Genomic DNA, 13742 nt, shown 5'->3' with positions numbered 1-13742 from the left:
AGATAATTATATGTAAGACAGATATATATACACACACACATATATGTATCAATATGTAATTTGGTACAGAATTGGGTACAAAATCCCTACATATATAGGGATTACAAATATATATAATATTATATATATATATATATAAAATATTATATCATATATATAGGAATATACAATATGTATTTTTATATAGGGATTATATATATATATATACGTATTATATATTATATATATAATTCTATATATAATTCTATATATAATATATATAGAATATATATAATCCCTATATATAATATATATAAATATATAATTATATATATATAATCATATATATAGTTATATATAATTTTATATATATAAAATTATATATATACATATATATTAAATTATATATATAATATATATTATATATAATTATAAATATATAAATATATAATATATATATAAAAATTATATATATATATATAATTATATATAATTATATGAAATTATATATAGGACCCAATTATAAAGGTAAAAACCCCTGAGGAATTAATCAGCCTGTTAAAATATCCCCACGCGGGCCGCAGCGTGATCCAAAACCAAAACCACGCTCGAAGGGCACGGCCGGCAGCCCCGGCGCGGCACGGGGCTCGGTGGTGCCGCAGCGGGCCCGCTGCCCCCGGTGTCAGCCGGTACCGCCTCACACGCGGCCCGCCGGGTGACGCCAGCTCGGCGCAGCGCCGCGCAGGGCGCCGGGGAACGGCCGCGGCGGGCGCGGGCACGCCGGCATGCTGAGGTAACGGAGGCGGCGGCGCCGCGGGGCCCCGCGGGCGGCGGGTGCGGCGGGGGGGCGCGGGGCGGGGGCGGCGGGCGCGGCGCGGCGGCAGCAGCGGGGCCATCGCCGCCGCCTCGCCCCGCCGCGCCGGGCGCCATCATGGCCGCCGGGGGGGGGGGGGGGGGGGGGGCGGGCGGCCGCTCTCGCCGCGGCCGCGCGGGGCGGGGCCGACCGCGCGCGCCCGCCGCCGCCGCCGCCCTGGCCAATCGCAGCCCAGGATGCCGCACAGCGACCAATCGCGGGCCGCCTCCTGCCCTATGCCCCGCCCCCGACGGGAGGCTGAGCTCGCCTCGCCCTCGCCCTCGAGGGGAAGGCACGCGCTAAGCCCCGCCCACTTCTGCCGCGCCGGTGAACGGAACGCCGACCCCTGCGGCAACACAGCCAATGGGAAGCGGCTGGGGGCGCGGCCTAGGGGCGGAGAGGCTATAAAGGGTCGGCGCAGTAGGCGGGAAAGGGTAAGATGGCGGCGTAGAGGCGACTGGTGTGACCTGTGCCCACCGTGCCGCGTCCTCGCAGGAGGCGGGCGGGTCCCCGCGCGGCAGCCGCGGGCGCTGCGTGGCGGAGCGACGAGGAGGAGGAGAAAAAGGGCGCCGGTGCCGCAGCCGCCGCCATGCCCAACATCAAGATCTTCAGCGGTAGCTCGCACCAGGACTTGTCCCAGAAGATCGCCGACCGCTTGGGCCTGGAGCTGGGCAAGGTGGTCACCAAGAAGTTCAGCAACCAGGAGACATGGTGAGGCGGGGCGGGGCGCGGTCGCACTACAGCTCCCGGCAGGCCGCGCGGCGCTGCGGCGCTAGGTAGCGCGCGGCCTCCGCGCGGGGGGTGACGGGGGTTGTAGTTGGGGGCCCGTGCGGTCGGGCCCGGCTGCAGAGACGCGGAGCTGCGCTCGGAGACATCCCCGGAGCGCTCCCGCCGGGGCCCTGCTGCCCCGGAGCCCTGGGGTGCATCGCGCGCGTCCCCCCGGGCAGAGCCGGGGCTCGGTGCCGGACGAGGCGGCGCCGCGGTGCGCCCCGGGAGCCATGTGCGGCCCGGGCCGTGCCTCCGGCGGCCCCCGCCTCACGGCGCTGGCCCCACGCGCGCTTCCCCCGCCGCCTTTGGGCCTTCCCCAGCGCCCGGGACCGCGCGGGGCTCCTGGACTTGGAGGGTTTGTGTGACCTGGCCCCTGTGGCAAGTGTTGGAGCGATGCAGTTCGCCATCCGGACCTTGCCCCCTCCATCCCAAAGCCGCCGATGGGATGGCGCATCTCGGAGTTACAGCTACACTGATTAGGCTTTTTCACGCTTAAATCTAAACTCTGACTTGAGGCTTCCTAACTTTGTGTTTAGCACGTAGCTGGTAACTTTAAACTTCTCGGCGGAGCTTCAGAGTCTTAGAGAGTGTCGATAGGATTCTTAAGGAAAGAGGCTCACACCTCCGTGCATCCCACGGTGCATTTGCAGTCACGCAGGCTGTGTCCCTCCAGCTTTGAGACCTAACATTCGCCTTGTTTGATGTATCTGTGCTTTAAGAATCTTGCTGCCATCCTACGTAAAGCTGAAGAGGTTTAAAGTTGTTCGGAGCTCCTTAAGCTTGTCTTAGAGAATACACTAACCGTGTATACACCAGAGTATAAGACAAAGAACTTTGATTGCTCCAGCCCACTCCTTCTGGAAACAGAATTTTTTTTTTTCCAGGATGTACATGTGGCGTACGATATCACGTTCCTCTTGCCATGGGTATTGATTGTGAAACCTCAGAGGTAGTACAGAGAGGTGGAGAGGAGTTATAAAAAGTTCCATTAGATTTACAGCCCTTGCACCATTCTCATTATTCGTTATTAACTGCTCTTGCCCATCTAGCTGGCTGGCCAGCAGGTGATGTGACTTGAAGACTTAAAAAACAGCTTATTTACCCTAATAAACTGACAGCAGGTGCTTCCCCAAAAGAGTAAGACTGTTTCAACAGAATAATTCATAGACTTTTTTGTACCATAAATATCTTAAATCACCCTAATATTGGAGATGGCACTTAAGTGCCAACTGCTGATAATCACACAGTTCCCTAGCAGAGAGTTCTCGTTGGCAGAAACTCTCCACAAGAGATGGGTGCATCCTGTAAGTCAGTGGGCAGTAAAGGTGGCAGCAGCTCGCTGATGGATATTGAGCAGTAAGATTATAAATAGACAACAGTCATCAAAAAAAGTTTGAAGAGATCAGAAAGGTCAGAGAAGGAAATATTAGACTTAGAACTCTACCCCGAAGTGGCTTCTTTCCCACTCTTTCTGGTGCAGGTGTGTCCATACGTGCACTGGAGCTGGCATTTTGCTGCTGGCAAACAGGACCTTTGGCTTGTGTTCAGGCCCTTCATCAGCAGGGATTAGTGTGCACTGCATCCAAGAGAAAATTAACCCCAGAAGCCTTTCCAGAGTGAAAGGCTGGAGTGCTTCCCTGCTGGAGCCACTGAATGGCTGTTACGAGTCTCAGTCTGATAACTGGCTGCAGTGTTGCTTTGGTAGCAGTTTGACCCCTACTCTGGCTGGTGACTGGCCATGGTCCTTGCTGCTTTTAGAGGTGCCTGTGTTTGTGATTCCAGGGGAGCAAGGCCTGCTCTGGGCTGTTTACATGCTCAGCTTGTGTTGAGATCAAGAGAACATGCTGAGTGCTTTTAGCCTTACTGGCTAGACCATTAAATCTGATGAGTGAGCGCTGTGAAATAGCCCCTGAGCAAATAAACAGCAGCGTTCCTGCTCAACAGCCTCGATTATATGGCACTGTCACCCACAGACCTTTGGGGAAGCAGTGCCTGGGTTGCTCTGCGGGCACAGGTACTGGCTGTGCTTTAATTTGTGTTTGGCTCCAGCTGTCTTCTCATCTGTTCCCAGCGTGGAAATAGGCGAGAGTGTTCGTGGGGAGGACGTCTACATTGTGCAGAGTGGCTGTGGGGAAATCAATGACAATCTGATGGAGCTCCTCATCATGATAAATGCCTGTAAGATTGCCTCAGCCAGCAGAGTCACAGCTGTCATCCCCTGCTTCCCTTATGCCCGGCAGGACAAAAAGGACAAGGTAAGGGAGGGAATGTGGTAAAGGTTTCTGCAGGGAAGTTGAATGCACACCTTGAAAGTCCTGACTGCTGGAGAGGATTTAAATGAAGTTTTGTCGCCTTCTCTCAATATCCAACCTCTCTTCAGTTTGTTAAACTTGGGGACATTGGACTGCAAAATGATCTTTATGAAAAGATCTAGTTCTTCTTGAAAATATACTAAAGTCTAATCACTAGCTGATGAGAAGATGCAATGTTAATGAGAGCTCCTTTTAGTAACTGCTTGTGAATCACTGCCTGGAAGCAGAGGGCTGACATCTTGATGAAGGAGTTGAACTTGTCTTATACTGTCTTTTTTTTTTTTTTTTTTTTCCTGTACAAGAGTCGAGCTCCAATCTCTGCCAAATTGGTTGCAAACATGCTGTCTGTGGCAGGTGCAGATCACATAATCACCATGGACCTGCATGCATCTCAGATTCAGGTAGGAGCAAAAATCAGGAAAGCATTTAACCAGTTCCAGTCTGGGCCTCTTGACTGCTTTGCAAGCTTCCCAGTCATCTGTTTTTTGAGATACTGCAGTGATCGAGACTTGGGAATTTGGGACTGGATGGGGAGGTGGGTAACAGGTTAACCTGTAAGTGAAAGTACAGTTGTTCTTCATCAGACTGAGTGTGCTGAGTCTTGTGTAAATGAGCTAGTAAGTGATCACTGCAGCTTTGTTGCCACATAGTGACACTGTTTATTCTTCATTAGACCTTAGAGGAATGTGAGATGGAGAGTGTCTTTAAATTCTGAGCAGAGCTTTCTGATACTTAGTGTGTTGTCTTGGAGAAGTGAGCAGTTAGTTCTGCCCTCAGGTATCCTGGCACAGCTGCATTCGTGTGTTTAGCTGACCAGGACAGTGATCTGATAGCCTGCCCCTGGCAAGAGGGGCAATCCCACTTGTATCCATTCAGTGCCACCCTCCCACGCAGGCTGGCCTTGGTTCTCTCCCAGGCTGGTAGTGAATTGAAAATTATTCATAGGCTTTGTTGGCTTACGAACAAAATATCTCACAGAGCAACTAAAGTCTTGACCTGGGCTGTGTAAGAAAACTGGCAGGAATATTTGCCAGGGAGAGGAGAGGCTGCAGGCTCAATTTGATTTTGTTTTTCTCTACCTTGAGCAAGTGCTCAAGACCAAGAAACCAGCTTGGTGCGACTGAGAGGGGTGTGGCAGAGGGAAGGATGTCTGTTGTATTGCTGCAAAGGGTAAGGTAGCTACTGCCTGCTGAAGTAAGTGGGCTGGCTGTTGTTCTAACAGTTGGAAATGCAGTCATTCACACTTCAGTATGATTTGCCCAGAAATACTGTCTCAGATGAAAAAAATCTGTAGGGGCACAGCTGAGAAGGTTCTCAGGAAGAGCATGAAATAACTGAGCCCAAGGGGGTCCCCTCTTCCTACAGGGCTTGGAATTGGTGTGTGCTGACCTTGCACCAGCAGCAGTGATGAGATTTAATGGGTTCATTTGTGCATATGTGCTTCCAGCATCGGGCTGGTTTCAGCCTGGTTCCTGTAGCTGCTGAGAACAGAAGGGATGATGGTGAGAAGGGTCTGTTACCCTGTACCTTGAAGCATTCCTCAGGAGTAGCTGCTCCTTACTCTCCTGCCTGTTACTCCAGGGTTAACTTCTGGCATTTAGTGACCTATGAGATTTGGACAAGTCTGCAGGGTCACTGTAAAGTTCTGGAACCAGCTGCAGTAGTTTAAAGACAGATGTTACTCAAGCCTGTTTTGTAGATGTGAACAGTTTGGGTAGTGAGCTTTAAAGACTGACTGTAAACAGGCAGCCAGCTGCTTTGGAAATGAATGCATTTGCTGCAGGCTTTCTGCAGCCCCCAGGACAGAACTAGTTTCATTTTGTGGAGGTGTTAAATATAAAGTGTTACTTATGCTGCTGAACTATTTCTGGTTCTGAAGACTTCTTACATTACTGTTCTGTGTACTCCAAAGACTACTGCCCTTACATCAAGGGAAGTAAAAAGGAGAGCTGAAAGCTGTGGAAAGGTGATGACTGCGTGCCTGATGATATAGAAGGATTTTTAGAACTCTTTCTAGAATGGGACTTTCAGCTACATCTGTTCCTGTTGTGTTCCTTGCAGGGTTTTTTTGATATCCCTGTTGATAATTTATATGCCGAGCCTGCTGTACTGAAATGGATCAAAGAGAATATTCCAGAGTGGAAGAACTGCACCATTGTCTCACCAGATGCTGGTGGAGCCAAGAGGTAAGCTGTCAGACAGGTAGCTTGAGATGCTGCTTCTGTGTCCACTTCAATTCCTACTTGTGACCCTATTTTTAGAGCATGTTCCTTCTTTCAGTCTGCCTTCTCTCAGACAGTCTGGGACTGAAGAGTGGTCAGATATTCTTCCTAGGGAATGTTTAGAACGTTTCTTGGGCTACATGGAGGATTTAATAGCTTCTAGAATCACAGCTGCATAGGTAGGAATTGCACAACAGCTACATCCCTTGGACTAAACCAATTTGTATAAGGGTATTTATGCCAGTTGAAGGAGGAAACAGTGTAGCTTACACCCCTATGCCAAGGCAAGCTTACTGCTGATGATTAATAATGCATTTTTACCTAGGCTGCTTTCTTTGCAGAATTATGCTTAGTCTGTTGAGGCATTTTCTTACTTTATTACCCTGGATTTGAGTATCTAGCTGTGATTTAAGCCTGCTGCCACTCTTCATCTTCCCTGAGAACGAGGAAGATAGATGGTTCCTTTCCAAAAAGCAGCAGCATATGCTATAGCACATTTCTATTTTGATAGCCTGACAATCTCCCTGCAGTTTGTGGGCAGCTCCGAATGTTCTCAGGGGCTTTTTAGGAGAAACCAGGCTGTTCCTTAATGCTTCTGTCTGAGGGCTACATGTGAACAGTAGAGGGACACAGATGTATTCTTTAATCCAGGGCTGTCACACCACAATGTTGGTGGGTGCTGATCTGATTCACATGCCTCAGAATGTTTGAAATTATGTGTTACAGACAGCCAAGACACTGACACTGCAGGTCACTCACTCCGTGTCTTCTGTAGCTTTGCTGTGGTCCACAGATTGGGCAAGACCTTCTGTACATTCAGCTATTTCTGCAGCTTGTTGCATAACACAGTATATGAAGTGCCAAACCAGCCAGATAAAATCTGACTCTTGAAAAAATCTGCTCAAAAGCCTCTTATACTGAAATGTGTCGATCTTGGCTGGTGCAGTATTTTATGGAAATATGCAAAGCCAAATACTTCAGTTTAGTTTAACAGTCTTGTGTAAGACCACCAGGATGACAAGTCTGATCTAGTGGGGCTAAGAGTCTACTTACCTCAAGTGCAGAGATTCTTGGGGGCATGTGTGTTTTACTCCTTCCACTCTTAATGCTTTTAAACTCTTTACTGTTCATCAATATCAATATATAAGGTTAAGAACCTTCTAGTAAGGCTATTCTGCAGTCTCTTTAATTGAAATAAATGTGAGGTGCTGTGTTTGAATCTCCTGGATGTGTAATCCTGCCACAATCTATGGCAGTGCTTATGTGCATGATGATTGAGTGCTCACAGGAGTGACAGTAAAGCCCTGTCATAACACAACTTAAGCCTTTCCAGTGTAGTGTTACAAGGATGACAACTTTCCAAGTGTTTGGATCACTTCAAGCTTGCTGACCTTGCTGGTTAAGGTTTGCTTTCATCTTAAATGCAAATTAATTTATAGTGGTCATGATGAAAGATGAGAGGTTGCAGTTTGAAGGGAAACTTGAAGGTGGCAGAATGCCTTCTATTAATTGCTTGGGAGCAGTAACAGATGTGGTGACAGCTCCTCTTAGTGCAGTGTGCTTGGTATTGAAAGAGCTTTGATGAAGCTGCTTTGTGGAGTTAAGTGTTGTTTGGGAACTGTTCTCTCTTCAGAGTGACCTCCATTGCAGATCGGTTGAACGTAGACTTTGCCCTCATTCACAAGGAGCGCAAGAAGGCCAACGAGGTCGATCGCATGGTGCTGGTGGGGGACGTCAAGGACAGAGTGGCCATCCTGGTGGATGACATGGCAGACACGTGTGGCACCATCTGCCACGCTGCAGACAAGTGAGTGGGGTTGACTGCTGCCTTCCTAAGCCAGGAACCTGCTCTTACTGAGCACTCTGCAATGGGTTAAGCAGATTATTTGCATGACAAGTTTCACAAGGCTCATGCAGTTTCTTATTATTCATGTCATACAAAATAAGGAAAAAAAAACCAGTAAAAGTTCTTGTGGTGGGAATAGGTAGAAGACCAGAGTGTCTTTTTTTTTCCCCTGTGTTGAAAATGGACCATCACTGGCCTTGCCAGGTAGAACTAAGTGTTGTCTGGTCCATCAGCTAGTTTTGTATTAGAAAAAAGCTCTTGAAACTTTGATATCATTCATGCCTTTCACACTAGAAGCAGCAACATATGCAAGATGGTTAACTGTTAAGTACAGTATTCAAAATTAGCACAGTATTTCATATTGTATTAAATACAGTATTAAAGTATTAACACGGTATTAAATACCTGCTACCTTGTGTAAGCAAAAATTACAGAAGGTGATTTGTATGATCTGTTCCAAATATTCCAGAGCTAAGAACAATGGGGGTTTTTCAGTGTGTGCTTTGCCTGTGGTGGATTTCGTGGTACTTGTAAAACTGGTTTTTTTTCCCCAAGTCAGTAGAGGGGGGGAATCAAAGGTAGGCTGTTCCCTAAGCACATGGTGCTGTCTCCTGTCATGCTTACCATGTGCCCTGCACTAATGTCAGCTTAATATCTGCTGAGAGTTTCTCATCCTTCTCCTTTTACTCCCCCCTTGCAGGCTTGTGTCAGCTGGAGCCACCAAAGTTTATGCCATCTTAACTCATGGGATCTTTTCTGGGCCAGCAATTTCCCGCATCAACAATGCCTGTTTTGAGGCAGTTGTAGTCACAAACACAATACCCCAGGAGGACAAGATGAAGCAGTGCCCTAAAATCCAGGTGAGCATCTATTTTCTGTCACTCCTGGGGGGTGGTAGCCTTGTCTGTTCACCTGTTGGGGGTGAAAATCCCACAATACTATGTAGTGTTGACAGGGGTTCTGTTGGTACTGCCATCAGTGTTGCCTAGTTCTCTTGGCCCCATTGCTCTGGGATAACAGACGTGTTACACTGGTATAAAGCAGCTTCTGTTGCAGTTCATCTCAAACAGTTCATTAAATAATCTTTTTTTTCTCAGGGATTGTTTTACCTAGATCAGGTGTCTGATTTAATGGGGCCACGATGTAGGCAAGTAGTTGGATGTGTGCCCTTTGGAGGAGTGATGTGCTGATGGTGTGCAATGCTGAAACAGAGGTAGACAGCAACTTCTGATGTTGGTGCTGACAGTTTTGTTGTGCATCTGTCACTTTATGCCCAGCCTTTGCCATCCATATGAGAACTAAAAGTAGATAATGAGCCCCAGAATCTGCTGTTCATCCAGTTCTCAATCCACTCATCCAGTGTACACTTCTTGAGTTTTGCCTGTGAGAATTTCATGACAGTGTCAAAAGCCTTGCTGAAGTTGACAATAGCCACTGCTCTCCCCTCACCCATCTAGGTAGTTGCTTCCTCATAGGTGATCAGGTTGGTCAAGCATGATTTGTCTTTGGTGAATCCGTGGTGGCTATTCCTGATCGTGTTCTTGTCATCCACGTGCATAGAATGAAGTGCTCTGTCACCTGTCCAGGGATGGATGTGAGGCTGACTGGACAGTAATTCTGGGTTCTATTTGCTTTCTTCCAGTCATCAGGCACCTCTGCTGGTCTCCAGAACCTTTCAAAACTGATCATGAGTGCCTGGCTGTGATGTCTCCCAGCTCTCTCAGTACTCATGAATATATTCCATCAGGGCCCATGGACTTGTGGATATCAAGTCTAGCTAAGTGTCCTCTAGCCCAGTCCTCCCTAAGGAAGAGTCTTCCTTCCAACATTCTCTTACCCTGGTCTCCTGCTTGTCATTGCAGACTGATGCAAAGAAGGTGCTGACTAACTGCCTTCTCTGCATCCTCTGTCACCAGGGTCCCCCTTCCCTTTAGTAACAGGCCCACATTATACTCAGATTTTTCCAAATAAATCAATAACAGAAGGCAAACATTCTTGTTGTCCCTGACGTCCTTTGCCAGATTTAATTCCAAATGGGCCTTGGCTTCACAGCACCAATATCAAGGACACGAGCATTTGGAGAAGTTCTGGCACTACTCACACTCATCCAATACTGTGAGGAGAGTGTAGAGGCTTCCCCACTACTGGGCTGCTGGTGAAAGGGAAGCTGAACTGGTTGAAGCTGCAGTCAATTTTAAGCTGCTTTTGGAAATATGTTATAAGCTGATTGCAAGCTGCTGTTGGGTTGCTTTTCTTTTAGCACTAACTTCTGAGTGATACTCCTGCAACATGTAAAACATTTCTGGTGCTTCACCTTGTTTCCAGGTTCCACACAGCAGCTGGTGTAGGCAAAATGTTAAACTGGCAACCTCTGTGTAAGTAGCTGCAGCCAAAGATTGCAGTGGAGCAGTTTTCCAGGCTCTCCTTTAATACCTCACATTTACACACTGATGTCTGATGTTGAGGAACACAGAGCTAAAGGATTTGTCACAAGTCTCAGGCTTTACTCTGCAGCTTGTTGATTTTTTCTTCCCTTCAGAGACAAACTATCTAAAAAGATAAAAAACATTAAATATGATTTTCGCTTGATTTCCTTAATCCACCATGAATATAGTGATTCTTACTGGGCTACATACATTGAAATGCTTTAGCTGTGGGGATTCAGAGCTGGGATTTGGCTGCGACTCAGCTTTCCCTCCTGGTACCTTTCTGACCCCACCAGATGGAGCCAGCACAGCGCCCAGGAGCTGAGCTGCAGCACAGCAGCTTCATCTCTCAGACTGCTGGCAGCAGTGGTAAAACCTCTTGGCTCAAGGGAAGTGATTTCATCTTGATTTAGACTGCTCTAACATCTCTGCACAAAGTGAATAAGAGTCCTGTGGTGAACAGATTGAGCCTAGGGAGTCTGAGCAAAGCAAGGTGACAGTAGACTGTAACTGACAGACCAACTAGAATATTTGTAGTGCTATTTGTAGGGTATCCTCAGGCTTGTACGTAATTAAATCCTAATCCTGTGTAGAAGTAATTTAGCTGCATCTGGCACGTTAAAATGTGGGTGATGAGTTTATTCTTTAGGTTCTCGCTGACTTCCCAGCAGTTCTTTCAGGTTTGATGCCTTTTCTCAATGACACTGATGCATCTTTCTTCCCTTCCAGGTGATTGACATCTCAATGATCCTTGCAGAGGCCATCAGGAGGACTCATAATGGGGAATCTGTTTCCTACCTATTCAGCCATGTCCCTTTATAACAACAGATGTCAGCTGCTGCTTGTATGGCTTTTTTTTTTAAAACCAAAAGTTGTTCAGCTTGTTGTAAAGTTCAGTAGAAGACTCTGCTTGTTCCAGTGCAGTTCTCCACAGCTCCTGCTTAAGTCGGGCTTACTGGCTCTGTTCCCAACACTGGGAGGCTGGAGGGGGAAAGCTCATCTTTGTAACAGCCAACTCCACCAGCACCCCTGTGCATGGAGCTGATCAGTAGCACTGACTCAATTCTGCAGGTCTGTGGAGAGCAGGACTGACATATGGCTAATTGCCACAATTATTTTGAGGGGGGGAGGGAGAGGGTTTGTCTGTGGGCAGGGTTAGATGATCTGGCACGTGCACCCTAAATTGTTTGGGAAGTAGAGCTCCCTAGGACATGTTGATCTGGATCTACAGCAAGAGCCCAAGAGACTGCTGGCTGTCTTACCACTCTGTACCTGACAGAGCCCTTGGGGAGTGGTGGGGAAGGCTTGTGTCTTGGCCAAGCTTGACCCTTGGTGAAGCCCTGGGAGACACCTAGGAGGTGGTTCTGCTACAGCTTCCTCCTGTAAAAGGAGATCAGTGTAGCTTGCAAACTTGAATGCCTCTTAATTGTTGATGAAATTAAATGCCCTTTAGTGCACTACACAGCAAAGCAAGGGTGAGAGCAGAGCCTGTGCAGTGCTTAGTGGGGAAGGTGCATCCTGGACAAGTGTTCTTTTCCAAAAACTCTGACATAGAGAACTTGAGGTGGTTGTGTGCTTTGGTTTCTTGTGCAGGCTAAAACCAGCTTCTCAATTTCACAGCTCCCTGTTAGCCTTGCTAGCTAACTAGAGCACTGCTGTCATGTGCTGCAGCTGCACCTTGACCTGCTGTGCAACCCCCTGACCCTTTTTTTACCAATACAGTAGTGAACAGAGCCTCTTTATCCGACAGCAGCAAGGTTGTTGCATCTAGCAAGTGCCTGCTCAGATGCTGGGGTGACCTGAAACACAACAGCTTTGTGTCCAGCTGGCTCAGCCTCTCATTCAATGCCTGTTACAGTCCTATTATCCTGGAAGTTACTGACACATGCTCACTGTCTGCCTTTCCTTGAAAGCGTTGCTTCTTGCAAAATACCTTAAGCCAAGGAGCACTGCAGGTTGCAGGACAACAAAACCTGAAGGAGCCCTTGGAGTGGGCCTGATGCTTCCCAGGAGTGTTAATGGCAATGGGTTGAAGAGGCTGGTGATACATAATACTGGGTGATACATAAACTGCATATTTAACACCAACCTGACAGGCCACAAAGTGCTTGAAAGAAAAATACCAAAACTAGAGCTGGTTGAGGCTCTTGGATCTAATAAGTATCATCTGAAACTTGAATACTTTGAAAGTGTACCAGACAATCGTAAGGTAAACTGCTAAGTCTCTCTTGAACTCTTACGGTTTATAGACCAAACTGTTTTATTCTGGTTTTGTTTTGTTTTGTTTTGTTTTGTTTTTTTAATAAGCACTCCTTTTCTATTTGTTTTGAGCTGGAGGAAGGGAAAAAGGGAAAAGAAGGAACTTGAAATTACTTTCTAGAGTGACCAGCATGGCTTTGAGAGGCTGGGGGCTGGGGTATAAGTGGAACTAACTGAAAGATGTGGTTAAAATCTAGGGAAGTACTTCTTTAGTTGTGCCTTTTACTGAAGACTTCTCTCCCTTCCTAAACTCCTGTCCTGTGGCAACATTAACACTTCTATTAGTGTAGAGCTTTCCTTTTTGTATAAGAATTGGTGTTTGTCTGGAAACTGTGCATCTCTTGCTTCTTTGCTTTGCATCCTGCACTGAGCTCTCCTGAGAGTCTGTGATCCCACCTCCTGTATGGGAGCCCCTGCTGCCATCCTGCTGCTGCTCTGAAAGCCAAAAGCCAGGACATCAGAGCAGCGCTGGGAGGATTTCCAGCAGCATTTGTGTTTCAAGTTAAGACCTGATGAAGGAATTAAACTTTTATTTAAAAACCATGGCCTCTGCCTGTAAATACTTCTAAACACCTTAAGTGACATGAATCTTCTGAGTTGGGTCATTTTAAGGGCAGATCATGAAATATTTTTATTTAGAAGGGACCTTGGAAGGTCATCTGGTTTAACCCTTGTGTGTGTGGCCAGCTGTGAGGTCCAGCTTGGCTCTGTTCATATTGCATGGAAGGAATAGCATGGGACCATGCACTAATTCCTTTTGTCCATGTTTGATTTCCTGGACTTAATTAATTGTTAGAGGTGGTAGTGCAGCTTCTTTCGTACTGTTCAATTATGTATCTGAGCAGATTCGTTCACATCATGTTCAGGTGGGGGAAGCTTGAATATTTTAACAAGTACAAAGGAAGAATTTGTAAGTGTCTCACACAAAGCTGATAATCAGAGACAGTAGGATTATGTCCTGAGAAGCACTTGTTCTGACTAAACCCTGATCCTTTCTCATTGTGTGTTGCAGATGGGAAAGTATGAAGTCAGAAGGATGAGGTGGCAGGTCTAGAGAAAGGTCCTTGGCATTACAAA

At 46.9% G+C, this 13742-nt stretch overlaps 1 protein-coding gene across 1 annotated transcript; it reads left to right on the top strand.

The window, feature by feature from the left end:
• Positions 1-1273: 1273 nt before the first annotated feature.
• On the top strand, positions 1274-13206 carry PRPS1 (phosphoribosyl pyrophosphate synthetase 1). The gene is made up of 7 exons (XM_053990086.1): positions 1274-1543; positions 3672-3855; positions 4215-4313; positions 5974-6098; positions 7768-7941; positions 8681-8840; positions 11136-13206. Exons 1-7 carry the CDS (start codon positions 1422-1424, stop codon positions 11226-11228), a joined length of 957 nt encoding a protein of 318 aa, XP_053846061.1. The 5' UTR covers positions 1274-1421; the 3' UTR covers positions 11229-13206.
• The last annotated feature ends 536 nt before the right edge of the window (positions 13207-13742 follow it).

This window comes from Vidua macroura, chromosome 14 (assembly GCF_024509145.1).
Source record: "Vidua macroura isolate BioBank_ID:100142 chromosome 14, ASM2450914v1, whole genome shotgun sequence".
NCBI classification, from domain to species: domain Eukaryota; kingdom Metazoa; phylum Chordata; class Aves; order Passeriformes; family Viduidae; genus Vidua; species Vidua macroura.
Note: the sequence above shows the minus strand (reverse complement) of the source record. Positions and strands in the feature narration are given on the sequence as shown.